The sequence below is a fragment of the Aquarana catesbeiana genome, linkage group LG06, assembly GCF_042186555.1.
Source record: "Aquarana catesbeiana isolate 2022-GZ linkage group LG06, ASM4218655v1, whole genome shotgun sequence".
Classification (NCBI taxonomy): domain Eukaryota; kingdom Metazoa; phylum Chordata; class Amphibia; order Anura; family Ranidae; genus Aquarana; species Aquarana catesbeiana.
The window spans coordinates 134,034,802-134,057,872 of NC_133329.1; the positions used below are offsets into that span (position 1 = coordinate 134,034,802).

Genomic DNA, 23,071 nt, shown 5'->3' on the forward strand with positions numbered 1-23,071 from the left:
CTTATGTAACTCAACTTGGATGGAGCTTTTATAAGATCTGCATATTCTACGTAGCCACAATTGATCTGGAATTGCACCGCTGTAGTGTGGGACCCTTTTTCAAAATTGCACTGTGCTGAGTCACATTGATGTGAATGGACACCATTGAAAGCAATGTGATCGTCCTTGTCCTGCAGTTTTGTGGGACTCAAGTTGCATCTGAAATTGCATTTGTGTGATCGGAGCCTTAGACTAAGTTATGTTCTTCTTTCAGTATGAAATGTTGACCTTGTTTTATATTTGTCTTCGGCAGGGAATGATGAATTTTCTGGAGGAAACGTAAAAACCCAGACACACAACTTCTATCACAACAGACATGTACAGGAGAAGAGGTCTGTGCCTATTCGCAGGAAGAGAAGCATTGGTAAGTGAGGATGGTTAAATACTTGATGGGGGTTTTCATTCTTCTCTTCCTTTTTAATCAAGGGATTTAAATGTTATCACCTTCAAGATACTCTGTCTAAACAATCACAAGAAGATGTCCCTGCAAATAAAATAAAATAAAAATCTGCACATGAACGCATACAGCAATAAACACGAGTACTGCTTGAAAAAGTGGTCATGTATTTCAGCCTACCATTTATTTTGACAGGCTGCTGGCAGTCGGATGTACACTACACCTATGCCTATCTGGCACCCAATTACCCCCCCCCCTTTTTTTTTTTATTCTGTAAGAACCAAATCACCCATGAGCCTGAGCCCTATTGAGCCTGAGCTTGAATAAGGTGCATGTGGGAATACTGTGTTGCAGCTATACCTATAATAGACCACACGATTGCTATAAGGACCAGCAGCAGAGTTAGAACTGTCTGGCTAAATGGCAGAATTTTGGAAAATAATTGGGTAGAACATAGATGTCTATGCACAGGGTCACTGATAAGGGCCCCATCAGTTCAAAAGGGGGGCCTGCTGACTAGGAGGGCCAGCTGTACTGCCCTACTGCAGACACCGATCCTTCCCCATGCAGTGCTGCGGCTTCTCCTCCACTCCCTCCAGCTGTGATGCAGGGGGATCAGTTCTAGCATCCACGCCCCCATCCCCCTGCTTTTTTGGGTCCCCTTGTGCACCCCGTTTCCCCACAGCTTTCCGGCTTCCCTCCTCTTCTCTCCTGCCGGAAACTGCTGCGAGCACACAAGGGGATGTTTCAGGATGGAGAGCGGGGGAGGGGCCGGTAAATATGTCATATGATGATTTTAGTGTATTTTTTGCGAAAATATCATTTGAAAATTTCTAGGGGGGGGGGAGTGGGGCCCTGTCAGGTAGGCAGTGTGGGGCCCCATGATTGTTAACATCAGCTCTGTCTATGCAGTCCAATCCATTAAATGTCAATCAGAGTAACTGGAATGCTGCTCTATAAGTTGCAGAATGCTGCATTACTAAATGTTGTCTATGTTTGTTACCGTTTTATGTTTGCCAAGACCTTGGCATGACAGTGCAGGCTTTCTGCGCTAGGAACTGGTGCCAGGGTCAGGGTAAGAATAGTGCTGGAACCAGGTGAAGTGTTACGGATAAAAGCAACCATTTCCTTTTTCTAATGTATACAGAAATCTTTGCCAAATATTATCTGTTTGGTTTAAAAAAAAAATATGGCGCATAATCAGTGCACAAAAAAATCCACTCTGGTCTGTCCCCAGATTCCCTGTAATTCCCGCATTGGGCACTGCCATCTTGCTTCTAGCACAGTATAGAGAGAATAAAGCCTGACTGTTCAACACACCTGAGCCATTTCTGTAATAGTCATATGTTAACGGCAAAGGGGAAGAGTTAGATGAGACGAAAGGTGCAGCATCTGACTATTTATTTAAAAAAATGTAAACTTTGCATATTAATAATAGAGCTGTTTAGCTTACTTAAGCTTCAAGTTTTGGGGAAAGGAAAGTGTATGAAACAGCCAATGGAGCAGATTATGAAGGTACTACTATGTTTACATTTTGCTTTTAAGTTTAAGCAAGGGTTAAAGTGATTGTAAATGATCACCTTGTAAAATAACATATTCAGTTTAAAAAAGAAATTAAAGGCAAAACATTTTTGTATAGATATAAAAAAAACATTATAAATACCTATTTTCCCTTTTTTTAAGTGATCACATTCCCTCTGTTCTCAGCTGCATAAGAGCTGGGGGGAGGAGAAGCAACAGCACACTGTGCTTCCCATTGAATGGCTGTGCAGTGGGGGCGTGTCAGGACAAGTCTGATCATTATAAGAGAGCAGGTTGAGTTCCCAGCACAGCTAGAGAACTGACCACAGTGTGCTCTCCTTCTTAGTGTGGTCAGTTATTAATAGGTAAGCAGAGGGACTGGCAGGAACACCAGGGATTTTACACAAATGAAGGAATACAAAGAGAACAGGATACTTTTTCATACAAGTACATGGTACAGCAGGCTCATATCAGGAATATGAAGCATTGGGGTAACGCTTTAAGTTAAGCATTAGTGTGTTGAGCAAGAAGTAGTTTAAAGGGCACATTTTTATAAAAATACTTAATTATGAATGTAAAAATAGCATTCAGTATATCAATTCTTTTTTTTCACATTCTATTTTTATTCTTTAATTTTTTTTTTTTCATCCATGTCCAGAAGTACAAAATGCCCGGGATTAGACAATAGTTCAGTAGTTCATGAGGAGTTGCAGTTAGATTTTTTTTTTGCTTTTATTTAAACCATGTGAATAAAAGGGGACCTTTCATAAGTACCCTTGACAGTGTGGTTGATTTACTAAATTCAAACCGACTGTTTAGCAAAGTGAATTTTTACTTTGCAAGGGAATTTTTTCTTATCTTTGTGGTGAAACTGAATCTCAGCTGACTTTCATCAACCAATCACGTGCAAACAAAAGTGAATCTTGACCACATTTACTAACCTAAGTAAAAATTCCCTTGTAAAGGGAACATGCACTACTTTTATAGTAAATCAACTTTGTGTTTGTTTGAGCCCCTTTCTCTTTTACTGGGCAAAAAAAAAAAATTATACTACCTACCACAAATATTAGGTGTATAGAATTTTATTTTTGCAATATTGGTCCTTGAAGTGTTAGGGTCAAGTAACTGTTAGGGATAGGTAATACATCATGGATGTTTATTTTTAGCTAGTGTTTGGCTCAGGGTGCAGTGGGTTTTCTGTGCATGGATTTCAGTACTGAAGACAAGTTAAAAATAAGCTGTGTCCCTGAAAACATACATACTGCCTGTTCATAATGTCAAGATCAGTAAAAGAAATGCTTTAGGAACAAAAGTTTGAGGGGTTGATTTGCTGAGGGCAAATAGACTGTGCAGCCCTCTGCAAGTGCAGTTGCTCCTAACCTTAGTAAATGAGGAAAAGCTTCACTTGGCAAAGAATACCCAATCAAGTGAAAGGAAAATCAAAAAATAACATTTTTGCTTGCATGTGTTTGGATGATGGAATGTCAGTAGAAGTTCTGCTTATTTACTAAGCTCTGGAGCAACTGCACTTCCAGAGTGCAACCACACTTTGCAAAGTGCACAGTCTATTTGCCTTTAGTAAATCAACCCCAAAGAGTCAGTGAAGTCCCATTGCTACATTCAATTCAGATATATAAATCTATGTGCAGGCTGATGTAAAAAAAAATAATCCCAATTTCAACATCTTTGGTGCAGTTGCCAGCGAAAGACATCAAAGGATAAAGGGTTAGTTTGCCTTCATAATAAAACTTGTATAGTACATTATATTTGCCCAAGCAAATGATAAATCAGTTGACAAAATGTTTTCAGCTCTCAAAACTGCCACTTGTATATGGCAGGAAGGAGGTCCCGATTCCCCTATATGGATCTTTAGTGAGACCTCATTTAAAATACTATGTCCAGTCCTGGAGACCTCATTTAGAATCCTGTGTCCAGTTCTGGAGACCTCATTTAGAAAACTGTGTCCAGTTCTGGAGACCTCTTTTAGAATCCTGTGTCCAGTTCTGGAGACCTCATTTAGAATCCTGTGTCCAGTTCTGGAGACCTCATTTAGAAAACTGTGTCCAGTTCTGGAGACCTCATTTAGAATCCTGTGTCCAGTTCTGGAGACCTCATTTAGAAAACTGTGTCCAGTTCTGGAGACCTCATTTAGAATACTGTGTCCAGTTCTGGAGACCTCATTTAGAAAACTATGTCCAGTTCTGGAGACCTCATTTAGAATCCTGTGTCCAGTTCTGGAGACCTCATTTAGAAAACTATGTCCAGTTCTGGAGACCTCATTTAGAATACTGTGTCCAGTTCTGGAGACCTCATTTAGAATACTGTGTTCAGTTCTGGAGACCTTGTTTACACAAAGATATTGAACGATTGAACGAGTCCAGAGACGGGTAACAAAATTGGTAAAAAGGTCTGGGGGGTAAAACATATCAAGAGCGACTTCAGAACTTAATATGTACAGTCTGGAGGAAAGACAGGAAAGGCTGGAGACATGATTGAAACCTTTAAAAACATCAAGGTGGTGAATAGGGTTCAAGAAGGCAGTCTTTTCATTATGAAACCAAAATCAAGAACACGGGCACATGACCTTAAACTAACTAGAGGGAAGTTCAAAATGAATCTTAGAAAGTATTATTTTACTGAAAGGGTAGTTGATGATTGGAATAAACTACCAACAGAGGTAGTGAGACAATAACAGTGAATGGCTTCAAACATGCTTGGGATAAACATAGATCTCTAGTCAGACAACATGGTTAATGAAAAAAAAAAAAACCCAAAAAACAAAAACAAAAAAAATAAATAGGCAGACTCAATGGACTATTCAGTCTTTTTCTGCCATCACTTTTCTATGGGTCCTTTCACATAGGGTGGATCAGTGATGATCCGCCCCGTGAACATCCGCTTGCTCAGCGGGGATCGCTCCGCCGATCCCCGCTGAGCAGGAAAATGACTGTCAGAGCGCCGCTCTCCCCTATGGGGGATCGGGTGATGACGGACTGCAGAGTCCGTCGTCACCCGATCCGATCCGAAAATGGATGGAAAAGTAGGGTTTTCCTCCGTTACACTTTTTCGGATCGGAGCGGGTCGGATGTCAGCGGACATGTCACCGCTGACATCCAATGCTCCATAGACCTCCATGGAGTGTATGTTCAGGTCCGCCTAAAAAACTGACAGGCGGACCTGAACGGACAGTCCGTGTGAAAGAGGCCTACCTTTCTATGTTTCTATCTCTTGTAATGTCCTGTTATAAAAGTTGCGGCCAGTGTACTTGTACTGTCCTAAAAATAACCTAGAATGGATGGGACCTTGATGTGTTTAAAACTTAACTGTTCATTGTGTGTACACACTCATAAACCTGTACAAACCCAGAGATGGGGTTTTAGGGGCACGTCTTTTGAAAAGGCAAAATAACGGAACCAAGGGAAAAAATAGTTTTTAAGATAAATGAGTTTGCACATTATGATTGGCAACTTTTGTAAGTGTAACGGCTGCGAAGATTCATTCTAAAGGTGAACTAACCTTTAAAGCTGACCGGTCTCATACACTGTTGTCAAGATAAACATGTGTATCCATATTTGAAACATAATACAAATAATACGTTTCCTGCTCAGGAAGCTTCAGTTTATCTCTGCAGGCTATAAATCATTTTTTGTGCTAACTACACCTCATTTTTCAGCTCTCAAGCACTTCTCACAGAGGACATAGATTGTACTTTCACACTCATTCAGAATATATTTAGTAAGACGTTGGTGACAAATTGTATGACTGGGATAGCTGGCAGGTGTTCTGATGACTCACGATCTTGACTGGTGCATGAAGTGTGTGCGGGGGTTAAAGCTCTAAGTAAATGCGGTCTGTTGTTTTTATTTATATTCAACCTTGTGGAATTCATTTGTAAAGGTGTCTGTGGGAAAAAAAAAACAGTGTTGGCCCTCGGTTTCCAGTTGTGATATTTTCATCAATGAAGCCCATTGGTTTTCACACAGTGTTACATTGCACACTCATAGATTCAATAATTCAAAACTGTACATGGGGTATAATGGTAAAATACACTATATTGCCAAAAGTATTGGGACACCTGCCTTTACACGCACATGAACTTTAATGGCATCCCAGTCTTAGTCCGTAGGGTTCAATATTGAGTTGGTCCACGCTTTGCAGCTATACCAGCTTCAACCCTTCTGGGAAGGCTGTCCACAAGGTTTAGGAGTGTGTCTATGGGAATGTTTGACCACTCTACCAGTAGCTCATTTGTGAGGCACCCCAAACTCGCTCATCCATGTCTTTATAGACCTTGCTTTGTGCATTAGTGTGCAGTCATGTTGGAACAGGATGGGGCCATCCCCAAACCACAAAAGTGGGAGCATGAAATTGTCATTGTCAAACACCTTTGGGATGAATAATAGCGGAGACTGCGAGCCAGGCCTTCACTCCAACATCAGTGCCTGACCTCACAAATGCGTTTTTGGAAGAGCGGTCAAACATTCCCATAGACACACTCCTAAACCTTGTGGACAGCCTTCCCAGAAGAGTTGAAACTGTTATAGCTGCGAAGGGTGGGCCAGCCAAATATTGAACCCTACGGACTATGACTGGGCTGCCATTAAAGTTGTGTGTAAAGGCAGGCGTTCCAATACTTTTGACAGTATAGGGTCAAACTTTCAACATAATGACACCTTGCCATTGGCAGATTTACTAAAATTGACTTTTCGTATGCTATGAAGTTGTTCCCTTGCTGCCCCAGCCAGTGGTATATTACAGTGTCAATTATTTTTCACTAGTTATAAAGATTTGGCATAATTTTAAGAAGAGATAATAGTGATAGAGCACATTGCATTTGTTCTGCTTTGAAAGTGTCACCAGTAACAGATTCTTCCCTCTAACAAGGCACAAAAGTGAACACTGCAACCCTTTTATTCATTTTATAAGCATCCATGGTCATCTATTCCCTCACCTGGTAGAGCATCATGATACTGATCAACATTAGACATGTTTTGATTATGGAATAAATTGACTACATTATATGCAAATGTTTGAAAAAACAATCTCTTCTGCAAAGTTGCCATCATATCCTAGAGCATTAGTGCTTAGCAAGAATACTTTAATGTGGGATATTTACAAATTAGTTAAACAGTCAAAAAAAAGAGAGAGTTATGCTTTGGCCAAGCTTTGCTTGCAGCACTTTGGCTTGAAGGTCCTGAACATTCTTTAAGTCTTGTACGTTGAGAGGTGGGGCCTCCATAGATCGGACTTTAGTTTCCAGCACATCCCACAGATGCTCAATGGGATTGAGGTTTGGAGAATTACAGAGAGTAAAGCTTGGAAATGGCTATCATCTCATAACAGGAGGTGCCTGAATAAAGACCTTCATGGCAGGATCACAAGACATTATTTTAATTTAAAACTGCAGATTTTATAACGATTTTTGAAATGAGATTAATATGTGAAATCTCTTATGAGATTTTAGTGACTGGGCTTAGATCTTTAAATTGGTCTTCTAGTTACACAGAGCCCCATAAATTTTGAGATGTTGTGTTTAATAACTTTTTATCCATTTTCATAAATTAGCCCAGAGTTCTAAATGATTGCTCTCTAAATGTATATTTGCTGTTTATGAAGGGATTATTTATTTGTGGTCTTTTCTTTTCATAGAGGAAGCTGTCCCTGCGGTGTGCAAAACAAGGACTGTTATATACGAGATACCTCGTAGCCAAATAGACCCAACATCTGCAAACTTTCTGATATGGCCGCCCTGTGTGGAGGTGAAACGTTGCACAGGCTGCTGCAATACAAGTAGTGTTAAATGCCAGCCATCAAGGATACACCACCGGACAGTCAAGGTAAATCACAAAGCAATGGCCTTAAAGTTAATTATATTACATGCAGCATGCATATTATTATTGAAGTGTTGAAACAAAACTGTATGTCTAATAGGCTGGCATATTGTGTATGACCCTTGCTGAGAATGCTGTCATAGGTGCTGGTTGTGTAAGTAATACGAGGCCTTTTTGTGGCTTCTTTCTATGTTTTGATATGTCACATTAATTGATCTGGTTGACGCTAAGATGTAATCATTATTTATTTGGTGTAATGGGGGGAGCAGGGAGTCCCAGATGTCCCAAGCTGTGAGTCCCAGATGTCCCAAGCTTGGCCCATAATATTAATGAGAACTTTCCTTTTTGATCACATAAAATTGCTGTCTGTTAGTAAAATCCAAGTTACGTGCCAGAGTTGTTTGCGCCACGCAGGGTATGCCTTACTTTTGTAAATAATTTTTTGGATGGACATCTTGGTTTTATGTTGCCAAACTTCACATAGATGAATAGATGTATGTATAGCCATGGCTGGAAAGGAAGTAGATCCTTGACATCACCATGAGTACTGAAAGGTCAGCGGAGAGTTTGCCCTGAGTGGCCAAGTATTGCTGCATATTTGGTAATCTGAACAATGGTGGGTTTTGGTCATATACTTTTGGTGTCTGTGTAGAGCTTTTCATGTTGTATAAGATAGTCATTCTGGTAAAATGTATCTCTCTATCGCTGGGATGATCCTGCCTTAGTGTTTGGGGACAGAAAGGAATGCTAATGGCTGTACCTCCTTTTTTTTAAAGGTGTTTATTTAGAGAAATATAGGTAGAACTTACAAAACAGAGGCCATCAGAATACAGGATGCAATGGCATAGTCAGCTAAGCAGAGCACCAATAGTAGCAGAAACCAAAGTATGTTGACAAACAAGATATTTGGGGGGGGGGGGCACACCCTAAAAGATGCATTAAAGATGGTGCAGCCATAAGTCCATAAAACAGAACAAAATATTACAGCGCACACATGCAAAAAAGGCATTTACCTCCTGCAAGGCTATTTAAAATACCTAAACATTTTCAAAAAATATGGGGATTTGGTCACACCATATTGTTATATGTTGCTTAAGCCCACTTACTGCGACAAAGTACCCCATAGTTAGTGGGTCCTACGATATCCATAGAATGGGAGATCCTGCTTCTCTGAACCATGGGAGATGGAACCATTTTCTTTTTAACAAAGTATGTTGGAGACATTCATCCTTGTTCTTCATTTGTGCAAGTGTTGTAGTAGAACCTCTCTATGTGAATGTCGCCTTTAGTATATTGTATAAGTCTCTTGCTGGGTAATTTTACCTACATTTTAATTTAGCATACTTTTTAGCTATTGGTAACATTGAGTAACATGTTAATTTGGTAACATTAACATTAACATTGGTAACATATTAATTTGCAACCAAGGCTGCTTTGTTCCTTATCTTGATTAATGTGTGTGATATTCCAGTGTAACTGGGCCCTCTCATTTTTTTTGTGCTTTCAGTCTAGATCTTTATATTGACCATAAAGCCACCTTTTAGGATCATATAAATGACTTCCTGTCCAGAATAAGGAAGGGCACACACAGGAAGAAGAGTGCAGGAGGTGGTAGGTAGCAGGAGATGACTTCTGTCCTGTGTAGACAGGAAGTGAGACATACACACAGTGGACAAGAAATCAGCCATGCACATACTGTACAATGCAGAAGGGGAGAGCTGGGAAAGGGGGCACTGTATTGAGATATTGGATGTCCTGATGTTGTCTATACTGTGTTTTAACTTTCCTGTGCTCTGAAACAGAAAAACTGACTATTTTTGTAAAGTAGTGCAAAGTGCAGTACCTCATATTAACTTATCAGGTTTAATTTTTTGGACTGTAAAAAGTCCATGAGGAGTACAAAGTATTGATAGAAAATGTAGATGTGTATAGATAAGGTACGCACGGGATTAGAGATGGAAACTGGAGGCACGCTAAGCTTGCTGGTATCTTTAGTATCTCAACAACTGATTTGCAGATTGGCTATGTCTAAGCAGCTAAAAGTAGGGAGTAGCAGAAGGAAAGTCTTTTTTTACTATTATAGATGGAAAGAATTTACAAAAGTTAACCAACACTGGAAGTTTGTTGGCTTGGATTTGGCCAGTGTTGGACTCAAGTAAAGCATCTCTGTCCTTTTTACACTTGACCACGCCATTCTAGAACAGGTTATGCCAAATACTACAATAAACTGTTCTGTGCAAAAGAGGGGATCCTAAGAGTTGAAAGTTAGTTTGGGCACTAGAGGCTGTGTGCCTACAGAGATCAGTTATAGAAATCCAGCCCTGGCTGACACTCTTTTTATTTTTTTAATTATTATGTTTTTGATGAAAACATGTTCTTTGGTTCCTCAAAATTTGTCTCCTGGATCCTAAACATTAGAGGCTACTTAATTGTTCAATAGTTTATCCAGCTATGAAGTACATTTACTGTTTTGTTAGTGTTTGTTGGACTTTATTAATTGCCAGTCAAATGTTTTTTAAGCATGATGTTTCGTGCTAACACAAACTAGACGATGCTTGTGTGGGCTACTGATATGCCTCAAAAATATGTCTGTAATAGTTCCCACAGAACTTGAAATACTTGGTACTGTATTTATGTACTGCATTATTTTATATAATCCCTTGGATTTGACTGAAAGGAGTAGAACAGGAAGGGAGAAGCATTTTGAAAAAAGTGTTGACATCAAATAACTTTTTTTTCTTGAATATCTTTGGTTCTGATAAGCTCCTGGAACTTTTGGTGTGTACACACACTCACTTTAACGACACTGTCATGTTTTTAAACCTCTAAAAAACAAACCACCTGCAGAAGACAGTTGATGGTAACCTGTCCCCCTTCACATACATTCCTTTGATCTTTGTTCTTTTTAAGAGCTGCATTGTTCTGCGGAATCTTCACATCCAACATTTCGAGAAGTGTAGATGCCTGCACGTTGTTGTGCTGTCAGTATCTGCCAGCCGTTCTGTCACTATTGTGCCGGATGGAACCACGGCATGGGTCAGTGGACCAAGCATTCAACACATCTCTTTAGGGAGTGTAGATCCGCAAGTCAAAGTATGAACCTTTTTTTTTTTTTTTTAAAACGGTTTTAAACACAAAACTAAAAATGTAGGATATTGCAGCTTACCAATTTTAGTAAAATGTTAGTAAATTATTAACTCCAAACAGAAACATGCTTCATATACATATGAGTGAAATCTATTACCTACAAAACAAAAACTAACCTGTTAGTCTTTTGCACCATGCACCTACAGTTGTGCTCATAAGTTTACATACCCTGGCAGAATTTATGGTTTCTTGGCCATTTTTCAGAGAATATGAATGATAACACAGAAACTTTTCTTTCACTCATGGTTAGTGTTTAGCTGAACCCATTTATTATCAATCAACTGTGTTTACTCTTTTTATAATGATAACAGAAACTAGCCAAATGACCCTGATCAAAAGTTTACATATCCTGGTGATTTTGGCCTGATAACATGCACACAAGTTGACACAAAGGGGTTTGACTGGCAATTAAATGTAACCATCCTCACCTGTGATCTGTTTGCTTGTAATTAAAAGTTTCAAAGTGATCAAAAGTTTACATACCCCAGTTCTTAATACCGTGTATTGCCCCCTTTAACATCAATGACAGCTTGAAGTCTTTTGTGGTATTTGTGGATTAGACTCTTTATTTTCTCAGATGGTAAAGCTGCCCATTCCTCTTGGCAAAAGGCCTCCAATTCCTGTAAATTCTTGGGCTGTCTTGCATGAACTGCATGTTTGAGATCTCCCCAGAGTGGCTCAATGATATTGAGGTCAGGAGACTGAGATGGCCACTCCAGAACCTTCCCTTTATTCTGCTGTAGCCAATGACATGTCGACTTGGCCTTATGTTTTGGATCATTGTCATGTTGAAATGTCCAAGTACGTCCCACGCGCAACTTTCTGGCTGATGAATGCAAATGTTCCTCCAGTATTTTTTGATAAAATACTGCATTCATCTTGCCATCAATTTTGACCAAATTTCCTGTGCCTTTGTAGCTTATACATCCCAAAAACATCAGCGATCCACCTCCCTGTTTCACTGTAGTAATGGTATACCTTACATCATAGGCCTTGTTGACTCCTCTCTAAATGTAGCGTTTATGGTTGTGGCCAAAAAGCTCAATTTTGGTCTCATCACTCCAAATGACTTTGTGCCAGAAGGTTTGAGGCTTGTCTCTGTGCTGTTTGGCGTATTGTAAGCGGGATACTTTGTTGCATTTGCGTAGTAATGGCTTTCTTCTGGCGACTCCACCATGCAGCCCATCTTTCTTCAAGCGCCTCCTTATTGTGCACCTTGAAACAGCCACGTCACGTGTTTTCAGAGAGTTCTGTATTTCACCTGAAGTTATTTGTGGGTTTTTCTTTGCATCCCGAACAATTTTCCTTGCAGTTGTGGCTGAAATTCTAGTTGGTCTACTTGACCGTAGTTTGGTTTCAACAAAACCCCTCATTTTCCACTTCTTGATTAGAGTTTGAACACTGCTGACTGGCATTCTCAATTCCTTGGATATCTTTTTATATGTCTTTTTCTGTTTTAAACAGTTCAGCTACCTTTTCCCGCAGTTCCTTTGACAATTCTTTTGCTCTCCCCATGACTCAGAATCCAGAAACGTCAGTGCAGCACTGGATGAAAGATGCAAGGGTCTGTCAGGAGTCCAGAAACTCATTGACCTTTTATAAACACACACTAATTACAAGCAAACAGATCACAGGTGAGGATGGTTACCTTTAATAGCCATTCAAACCCCTTTGTGTCAACTTGTGTGCATGTTATCAGGCCAAAATCACCAGGGTATGTAAACTTTTGATCAGGATCATTCATATTCTCTGAAAATGGCCAAGAAATCATAAATTCTGCCAGGTTATGTAAACTTATGAGCACAACTATAGCAGAGAGAATAACCAGGGTGTTGATCTCTCTCTACTTCAGAGAAAGTTAGGTAATAAAGCTAACCCACCTCCAACCTGCTGCCTGGGCAATGAATGAACATCACCATACTTCCAATTTGGACAGCACTGTACACTGCAGTTGAACCTGTTTCTCACTTTACTTCCTCCAACTCTCCCAATATTGCCATGCAGGGGATTACATCCATTATCACATATTGTATAATATATATTATAATATATATATATATTTACAGTATTATTTACTGTATACTAGCTGCATTTAAAATTAATTATTTTGAAAGAATACATTGCTGGATTGATGGCGATCTTTGGAGTTCAGCTTTAGTAATATAATGGCGACAGTATACTGTAAGTCACCTTTTTTAAATGTGACATTTAAAACCCTGTTTACTATTGTTGGATTTGGGTGGGTCCATGTGGTTTTGTTGAAGTCAACCAGCAGTTTTCAATGGCCAGTGTGGTCCTGGGCACACAGAAGCGCGCACACACACCTTTGCAGTGATAGTTTGTTGAAAACGGAGATGTGGATTGTTGGCTTTTCTGTGAATCATCACAGTCAAAAGCAAAATGTGGGCATGGTTAAGAAGCTAGTCTTACTGCTTATTTATTACTGGATAATATGTTTGGCCAGACTCTTTGGAGTAAAAAAAAAACTAAAAAGGCTTGGAAAACTTCCACAGACATGATAAATAGCCCTCTCTCATATCTACCACTCTGTGTATGCAACGGAAATGTGAAAATGGAACAAGCACCCACCAATTTATCCTAGAACAGTCAAAGGACAGAAGGTCAGCATGGATGTTAGGAGAAGGAGCGTTATGCATAAAACTGGAAGCTCACCCCTTCACCTCCCTGCGTAGACAATAGAGCACAGTGTACGTTATACCGCAGCGCCTGGCTACTTTGTGGGGGCTTTTTGCAGTTGACAAGCAGCATTTTCTAAATCTGGCCTCAGTGCTTGGATGGCTTTGTTTGGCGTCATTTAGCAAATTGTACGGGAGGGTCACACAGGATGTGGTGGAAAGTGTTACACGTTAGTGTTTGGCTCTGGAATGTTTTCACTGTTTGTACCCTGTATAGGTTTTATAAATACTTCCTTTTTAATAAAACAGAGGCATTTTCTTTCAATGGGAAGAAATACAGAGATCATGTCTTTAAAAGCTGGTTGGTAGGCATGTAGGAACACCAGAAGATAAATGATAATGCTGGGCGACCAGACAAGGGCATCTGTCTAAATATTTCACTTCAAGTTGGCAAACACTCTTCCCGCTAAAGTCTAATTACAGAGAGCTGAGTAACTTTAAATAACTAAACCAGCTTTATTATAAATGACTGCTACTCTCCCTGGAAGCAGCAGGGGAATTAGGAAATTTAAAGGGCCAATAAAATTGGTATTGGTTTACACAAAAACAACTTCCTATGTCATTTTTCAAACACAGGTTAGGGAAGTGCATGTATGTATTTATTTTATATGTATATGTATGTATGTATATATATATATATATATATATATATATATATATATATATATATATATATATATATACACACATATATACACAATCTCATATATAAGATCACTGACATTAGGATTATGCACCCTACCACACTGAAGAATGGTTTAAGGAACATAACAATGAGTTGGAGGTGTTGCCTCCAAATTCTCCAGATCAAAATCCATTAAGCATCTGTGGGATGTGCTGAAATAACAAATCTGAACCATGGAGGCCTCACTTACAGGCCTAACTTACAGGCCTTAAAAGATCTGTACTGACAGCTTGGTGACAGATACCACAGTGTACCTTAAAAGTTCTAGTGACATCCATGCCGCAAGGGGTCAGGGCTGTTTTTTTGGAAAAAGGGGTACCTACTCACTATTAGGTGGGTCATCATAATGTTAGTTATAGATGATCAGTGTATTTGTGTGCATAGAAATATATATGTATAGAGTTCTGGTGTTTTCAGTAAACAGTATTGTTAATGCTACAAGATACAAAGACATTTTAGACAATTGTGCTCTAACAACCTTGTGACCAACAGCTTAGGAAAAGCGCTTTCTGTTCCAGTATGGTAGTGCCCATGTGCTAAGACCATGTGGCCTGCACAGAGCCCTGATCACAACCCCACTGAACACCTTTTGCCATTAATTCGAAGGCTGATTCTTAGCCTGGTCTTCTCGTCCAAAATTAGTACCTGACCTCACAAATGCCCTGTTAGCTGAATGGGCACTAATTCCCACTGACACAGTCCATTATTTTGTGTAAGGTCTTTTCAAGAGTGGAGGCTGTTAAAGCTGCAGATGATAGGAAGGGTCAACTCTATATTATTGCCCATGCTTTAAAAAATGCTAATGCAAATATGTGGAATGGGCAGGTATCCACAAACATAATTTGAATGCTTTGTATAGAAGCTTGTTAAAACCTGATCTTGTTGTTTTTGATTCCAGTTTGGTACTGAAATAACTAAAAACACACTAAAGGCTTGCATCTGTGGGGGCAAAAGATAAGTGATGAATGTTTCTTGTCTGAATGAAAAAAATAACTTGGAATATTCTTCTTCTGTATGTCATGTACTATAGTCCTAAAGTGCATCCTGTGTAATAAGATTAGCAGGTTGGGTTAAGCCAGGCCTTTATTAAAGAAGAGCTCCAGGCTCCTTCAGTAAAAAATAAAAGTTAGCAGCTACAAATACTGTAGCTGCTGACTTTTAATATTAGGACACTTACCTGTCCTTGTATCCCGTTGTGTCTTCACCCGAGCCGATTTTTGAATTGGCTCTCGGATGCTGCCGCCACCATCTCAGGTAAGGGAAACCGGCAGTGAAGCCTTGCAGCTTCACAGGTGGTTCCCTACTGCGCATGCGCAAAATGCGCTGTGCTTTGTGAATGGCCCGGCGGTGGGGGATGAAGGAGGGGGGCCGAATTTCCGGATGAGTTTGCCGTGGTGAAGTCAGGTGGAAGTTGCAGCTGGTACACAGTGTATTTTAACCTACTGGAACCCCTTGCCTGGATGAGCAAGTTTATGTTAAAGGATTTAGCCTGTTGCCTAGGTTCACACATATCCAGTGTGGGAAAGGCAGAGCACTGTGCCTTTCCCACACCGCATTGCAATCACACTGTGTTTGTGATCCGCTCCATATGTCAATACAAAGTTAACGTCACTCCACAAGGATCGCAAATTGTATGGGACAAAATGACCATGAGATGTGGTTGCAGTTTGGCTCCAAAAAAGGTACCTGGAATTTTTTTGGTGTGACTTGAGTCCATTTAAAATGAATGGGCTCAAATCACACTGCACTGAATGGCATGTGCATTGCACAGGAATGTGGTGAGGCTTAAAGTGATATCAGACCCTCCTTTTTTTATCACTTTCAGCAGCTGGTTTAATCACTTACTGAGTATGCAGCTGCTTTATCCTTTAATCCTGTTCTGTGTCCCTGTTTTAAGCTGGTGGCGGGACTGCTGCCCCAGGTTCCCTGCATCAGGATGGCTCCTTTGTCTTGCAGCATCCTATGGAGCCACCCTTTTATGCAGGAAGTAGAGTTGTCTCCCTACATTGTATGCATCAATAGAAACACACAGTCCTGTAGCCTAGGATGGCAAGGCAATCCCCTGGGGAATGTTTATTTATTGTACTTAGTGTGGTAAAGTAAAAAAAAAAAATGCATAGGGTTTTAATACTACTATAAAGAGATTTAAAGGAGAAGTACAGCCAAGCTCGTTCATTCTGCACTCCTGCGATCCGTTTTCAGCAGACAGCGGGCTGATGTCACAGAGCCGATCCAGGCTCGGGCAAGATCGCGACAATGAAGTCGGGATCTGCCCACATGGCTGAACCGGCACCCAGCTCAGCCTCTCAGCAGAGGACAGATGCAGCATCAGACCGATGCTGCATCAAATATATGAATCAGTAGGAATCTGAAAAAAACAAACCATTCCCATACATCTCATTTAAGCCGGCCATAGGAATCTCAGCTAGTTCAGCAGGGACTGGCTGAGATTTGAACCATCTATGGGCAGGCTGAAGGTACCCAAGTCGATCCATCAATCAACTGGAGTATATGTGATTATAATGACTGTGTTCTCCCAGCAGGGACAGCTCCCTGCGAACAACCCTGCCCCCCCGCCCCCCGTGGTTGCAGAAAAGAAAATTGCACCACCTATGTCCTGCCTTACCATTTTGGGAAAATGTTGCGTAGCTAATAGTAAGCATTCAGCATTAATATTCTATGGTCTTTGGGTTCTAAGTTTTATGTTCTATTGGTCAACGGTTTAGTAAGCCAGTTTGGTATTTAAAACTGGAAGGGACCCGTTGCCCTCCAGTAAGAATTAAGCAGCACATTCCTGCTTTGTCCAATCAAACAGGTGACCCCTAGACCAACACAAGTACAAGTTAGCTCAGTGATATCTCCATACTCCAATCTCCTTTCTCTCCACTCCCTCCTTACCCTCACCACGTTGTACATCAATGATTCATTCTGTATCTCGTCTGTTACTCCCAACTTCTACAGTAAACGAGAATATTCCAAGCTTGCTCTTTTGAAGCAGATTTTATTGTGGATGCTTGCTCTGATGATTAATGTGTGATAGGCTCTGGATTATATTTATGGTACAACATCATTTCCACATCAGTTGAGTCTTGCAGAGCCAGAATACCACATCATATTGTACATTCATGAATAGCAGAGCATGGGTTATGATTAACTTCACAAAGTAATTTCTAGCTTTTCAAATAGCCCTCTGTTCTTGAAATTAAGACTTCTGATGTGTCCTGGTTTGTAGATGTGGGGAGCTGAACCCAACATGTATTCTTTGTATCCAGCTTGGCTTAAAGACTGCCTGAACTTACACAACTTGGCAAATGCGTTTATCACAAATGTGTACTCTTCCAGAAAAAACTGAAATAGACTGTAATTTAAGTGTTGTGCTGCTTCCAGTTTGTTTCTCTGAGTTTCAGAAAGTCATTTTGGAGGTCGCTTTTTTTTTTTTTCTTTTGAAACCCGTAAATAATAATAATTCTTTTTTATTGCTTTTGTAGAGTCATCCTTGCAGCATTGATCTGGCCCCCTCCCAGCCACACGCACACTTTTTTTATATAAAGTTCTCAACCACCCCACTTTATAGCAGGCAAAAGCCCCCCCCCCCAATTTCCCGCACAGCAAATAGCACTTACCGATATTGGTCCCCCTCCTCCTGTAATCACTGCTGCCATTGTTTGCAGTATAGGGTTTGATGATTGCTGTTCTGCCTTAAGCCCGGTACACGCCACTCATTTTTTTTCAGGTTGAAGAAAAAACAAAAAAACCTCACAGCTCAAATTGGAAATGCTCAAATCCAGTGTTGGTACAATGATCTCCCCCACTGAGCTATTGTGTTCTGACAGGGGGATGGCCCCCCCACCAGAATACTCCAGTCAGCGCTCTCAGCCATAGGCTGAGAGTGCTGTTGGGAGCCAGTTGGCAGTTGGTTTTCCAGAATGCACATCCGACAGAAGCTGACTGAATGACCGGTTAATGTCAGACCAGCTGCCATACACACGGGCCGAATGTCGCCCGATATTCGGCCCATGTGTGCTTGGCTTTACAGTAGCCAGGCATACCGATGCCCAGACTTCCTCATTTGGTCATTCAGACAGGATAGGAGCAGTGTTAATAAACACTATTTTAGTTTACTAAAATATAACCAAAAACAATTCAGATGACTAAAATATGGTTAAAAATAAAACTACATTTTAGTCAAAAGACTATGACTAAAACTAAATAGAAATTTGACTTCAAAATTAATATATATGGTTATATATCACAACTGCTAAATCTGTGTCTGTAGTGCATGTTCAAACCTTTAGTGCTACTAAACCCAGTAATATGAAATAGTTAATCTGCCCCCCCCCCCCCCCACACACACACACACACACACACAGTGCTCACAGCTTATAAATTTTCTTTTTACATTAAAATACTGCCCCTATATACTTTTTTGGCTAATCTGTATACGTCACATGATAAACTGCACAGTTTCTCCAGTGCTGGGAGTTCAGGTAGAAAGAGATTTCCACTTCAGCCTGTATACATGCTCACATGTGTGATGCCAATATCTTGTGACCTGGCTATCTCTGAGAGAAAGTAAATGTTCTCTCCAGCATAAAAGACACAACTGAGCATGTGCAGGTTGGCTACTGCCTGTGTTAGCTGGCTTTCCCCAGATAGACAGCGCAGGAGGGGAAGGATCTGTGGATACAAGATCAAACAGCCTTTTTATGAAGAGGATTAACCCCTTAAGTTCCACAGTGAGTATAACAAGCATGCTATGCTGCATATACAGACAGATTTTACTGTTGTGGGTTTAGTAACACTTTAATACCATAAATAATAACATGTTATTAGATTTTTACTCCCAGAGTATATAATGAGTTTGCAAATTCTAGAGAAATGCTTAAATAATGCACTACAATTTAACAAATCCCATTAGATTTGAGTCAACTAAAATGACTTGAGTTGACTAAAATGCACTAGAGATTTTAGTCGACTAAAATAATACTAAACCTAAAACAATTCAGATGACTAAAATACGACTAAAACTAAAATGGCATTTTAGTCAAAAGACTATGACTAAAACAAAATCAAAATTAACACTGAATAGGAGACCTGCTGCAGTTTGTCATCAAACCTAGGGAAGCCACGTTATGGTTTTCAGAGTTCACAGCTAGTTTGGCCAGCTTCCCGGAGCTGAACAAAGTCCGGTCGGATGCCTGCCTGATGAAGATGTCTGAGCATAGGAATTTAAGGGCAGGAAGTTCTGGCTGCTAGGACCAGGATTTTTCCTAACCTAGAGAATATAGTAGTTGACTTGGTGGGTGCTTTCTGTAGATGTGCCTGAAGGGCCTGATGTTTTTGATGGATTTTCTTGTGCTTTCTCCTAATATAGTATGGAAGAATCTGGTTGTTACTAAAAACAGTTTCTTCAGCCAGTTTTATCCTCCACAGCTTAGGACATGCATAGCAACACTTTTTTCTAATCTTTCAGCTGTTAATACTATCCTGACATTGTCACAACTCCATTTCCAATAGTCTAAGTTCTATAAATCATTGGAACCAAGTTCAGCAAGCTTTTCACATTGCTTGGGAGACTGTCCATGCTTTCCGAAAAGCTTAGCTTTATGGATATTCACAAAATAAAGATATCACTAGCCATTGTGATTTGAAATGGAGCTGCCGTTAAGGCTGTGCTACATGCCAAGCATTTTATACATATGTAAATAAATTCATATACATACAATACATGTTTCAATGAATTCAGTTCAGCCAGCCTTGTGATCCTTGCACCACTTCCAGACAGTACCTCCAGCTGCAGCAACAGTGACCGCAGCAGAACTTAGCCAAGAACACACCATCAAGCTAAGTGGACCTTGATGAAGCAGCAGCACAGTGAGGCGGAAGGGTGTCTTGAGCTGCATATATAGCAGTTACATAAGGGGTTATTTACTAAAACTTGAGCACTACAACTCTGCATAGAAACCAGTCATCTTCCAGGTTTTTTGGAAAAGCTTAACTGAACAAGCTGAAGTTAGAAGCTGACTGGCTACCAGCTACAGCTGCACCAGATTCTGAGTGCTCCAGTATTAGTAAATCTCCCCCCATAATGGCAATCTTTACATAGGGAATGCTCAGGGCCCATCCTGGGCGGGTGTACGGGGTGCACTGCGCCCCGGCGCTTGCAGCTGAGGCAGAGGGAGGGGCGCCATCAGGGGGGGACAGCCCAGGCTGCTTTGGCTTCTGTATGAGGCAACTTTCTAGGTCTGGAGCCTGAAGGGGTGGGCGGAGGCAGAGAGAAGACTGGGCGCAGCGATCTCGAGCAATTAAAAAAAAAAGTGTCCCAAGACAAGCGGACTCTTTGTTCACTTTCGGACGCCATGCCGCCGTCGTGCAGTGATCTTGACAGTCACAGCTATATCGATCCGCCGGTGCCAGCCCTGTGCTTGCTGCTCACAACTGACACTTGTAAACGCAGGAGCTCGGTTCCTCTGTCTCCAAGCCCAGTGGCAGCACTGCTCTCCCAGCAGCGCACACAGAAGCCTTCCAATCCTATCCCATAACAACGGAGGAGGGGGCGGGCAGTGGCGCAAGTGGCGGAGGTACCTCAATCTGGGAATGGCCAGCGATTGCTCCTGTTTCAAAGTGCAGTCTGCAAATGACTGACTTCGGCAGGCAGGACAGGCGGAGTGATTTGACATGCAGGAACAGAGTGAGCACACTGCAGGCACCCTTTATCTCTTCTCCCCTCTAGTCTGCACAGCTGCATTGTGAGAATAAGTCCAGTGTTTCCTCTGTTATGGCCAGTGGCGTAGCGTGAGGGGGCCGTGGCCCCAGGCGCAACATTTGGGGGGTGAAATTCCGCACCAATGTGTGTCACTCTGGGCTCCGTTCTCCAAATTTCTATTTCATGTGGCCGCCCAGCCTGAGACTAAACATTGAGGCCTGGAGCACAGGGACACAGGAAATAGAAATTAGGAGGACAAAGCCAGCCCGAGCGTGACACACTGGCCACTGGGCGAATGGGCTCATGTGCTGCAGCAGGGTTGCTCCTGGAGTCCCGTCTCCACTTCATTGTGAGCAGCCGCTGTCTTCTGCTCCTCCTCCTCTTCTCCGGACTGGATCCATTTCCCCATTGTGGCAGCCAGTCTGGCAGTGTGACAGAGGCCGCAGAGCAGTCGGAAGAAAAGCAGGTGGTCACATAGTTACATAGTTGGTAAGGTTGAATAAAGACAACAGTCCATCCAGTTCAACCTGTTTAGGTGTGTGTGTAGAAAAATCATTTCCCATATCCCCTTATTTTTATTTATTTCAGGTACTTATATAGCACCGTCAATTTACGCAGCGCTTTACATATACATTGTACATTCACATCAGTCCCTACCCTCAAGAAGCTTAGAATCTAAGGTCCCTAACTCACATTTATACATACCATACTAGGGACAATTTAGACAGGACCCAATTAACCTACCAGCATGTCTTTTGGAGTGTGGGAGGAAACCGGAGTAAACGCACGTAGGCACAGGGAGTACATACAAACTCCAGGCAGGTAGTGTCGTGGTTGGGATTCGAACCAGCAACCCTTCTTACTGTGAGGTGAAAGTGCTAACCACTACACCACTGTGCCATCCACTGTAATGCCGTGTAGTGGTCAGTATAGGAATATTGTAGGTAGGTCAGTGTAGTGTAGTGGTCAGTATAGGAATATTGTAGGGTGGTCAGTATAGGAATACTGTAGGTAGCTTAGTGTAGTGGTCAGTATAGGAATCAGGTAGGTTAGTGTTGTGGTCAGTGTAGGAATCAGGTAGGTCAGGGTAGTGGACAGGTAGGTCAGTGACTCAGTGTAGTGGCCAGTATAGGAATCAGGTAGATTAGTGTAGTGGTAAGGTAGGTTAGTGCAGTGGACAGGTAGGTCAGTGTAGGAGTCAGATAGGTCAGTGTTGGAATCAGGTAGGTCAGTGTAGTGGTCAGTATAGGAATCAGGTTAGTGTAGTGGTCAGACAGGTAAGTCAGTGTAGTGGTTGGTGTAGGAATTAGGTCAGTGTAGGAATCAGGTAGGTCAGTGTAGTGGTCAGTATAGGAATCAGGTAGGTCAGTGTAGTGGTCAGTATAGGAATCAGGAAGGTCAGTGTAGTGGTCAGTATAGGAATCAGGTAGGTCAGTGTAGTGGTCAGTATAGGAATCAGGTAGGTCAGTGTAAGGGGCAGTGTAGGAATCAGGTAGTGAAGTGATCAGTGTAGGAATCAGGTAGGTCAGTGTAGTGGTCAGTATAGGAATCGAGTAGGTCAGTGTAAGGGGCAGTGTAGGAATCAGGTAGTGAAGTGATCAGTGTAGGAATCAGGTAGGTCAGTGTAGTGGTCAGGGTAGTGGACAGGTAGGTCAGTGACTCTGTATAGTGGCCAGTATAGGAATCAGGTAGGTTAGTGTAGTGGTCAGTAAAGGAATCAGATAGGTTAGTGTAGTGGTCAGATAGGTCAGTGCAGTGGACAGGTAGGTCAGTGTAGTGGTTGGTGTAGGAATCAGGTCAGTGTAGGAATCAGGTAGGTCAGTGTAGTGGTCAGTATAGGAATCAGGTAGGTCAGTGTAAGGGGCAGTGTAGGAATCAGGTAGGTCAGGGTAGTGGACAGGTAGGTCAGTGACTCTGTGTATTGGCCAGTATAGGAATCAGGTAGGTTAGTGTAGTGGTTAGTATTGGAATCAGGCTGGTCAGTACTATTGTAACTATTGTAGGAAGGGACTCGGAGTGCTAAAAGTCCGCAGGTTAGGGAGCGCAAAT

The 23,071-nt window shown here is 41.4% G+C and overlaps 1 protein-coding gene across 3 annotated transcripts in view; it reads left to right on the forward strand.

The window, feature by feature from the left end:
- The window catches only part of PDGFA (platelet derived growth factor subunit A), a 101,266-nt gene that overhangs the window by 32,137 nt on the left and 46,058 nt on the right, over positions 1–23,071 (forward strand). For all 3 annotated transcript variants that reach the window (XM_073636851.1, XM_073636852.1, XM_073636853.1), the window contains exons 3-4: positions 293–403; positions 7,607–7,794. In XM_073636851.1, coding sequence (XP_073492952.1) covers positions 293–403; positions 7,607–7,794 — 299 coding nt within the window. The remainder of the gene's footprint in view (positions 1–292; positions 404–7,606; positions 7,795–23,071) is intronic.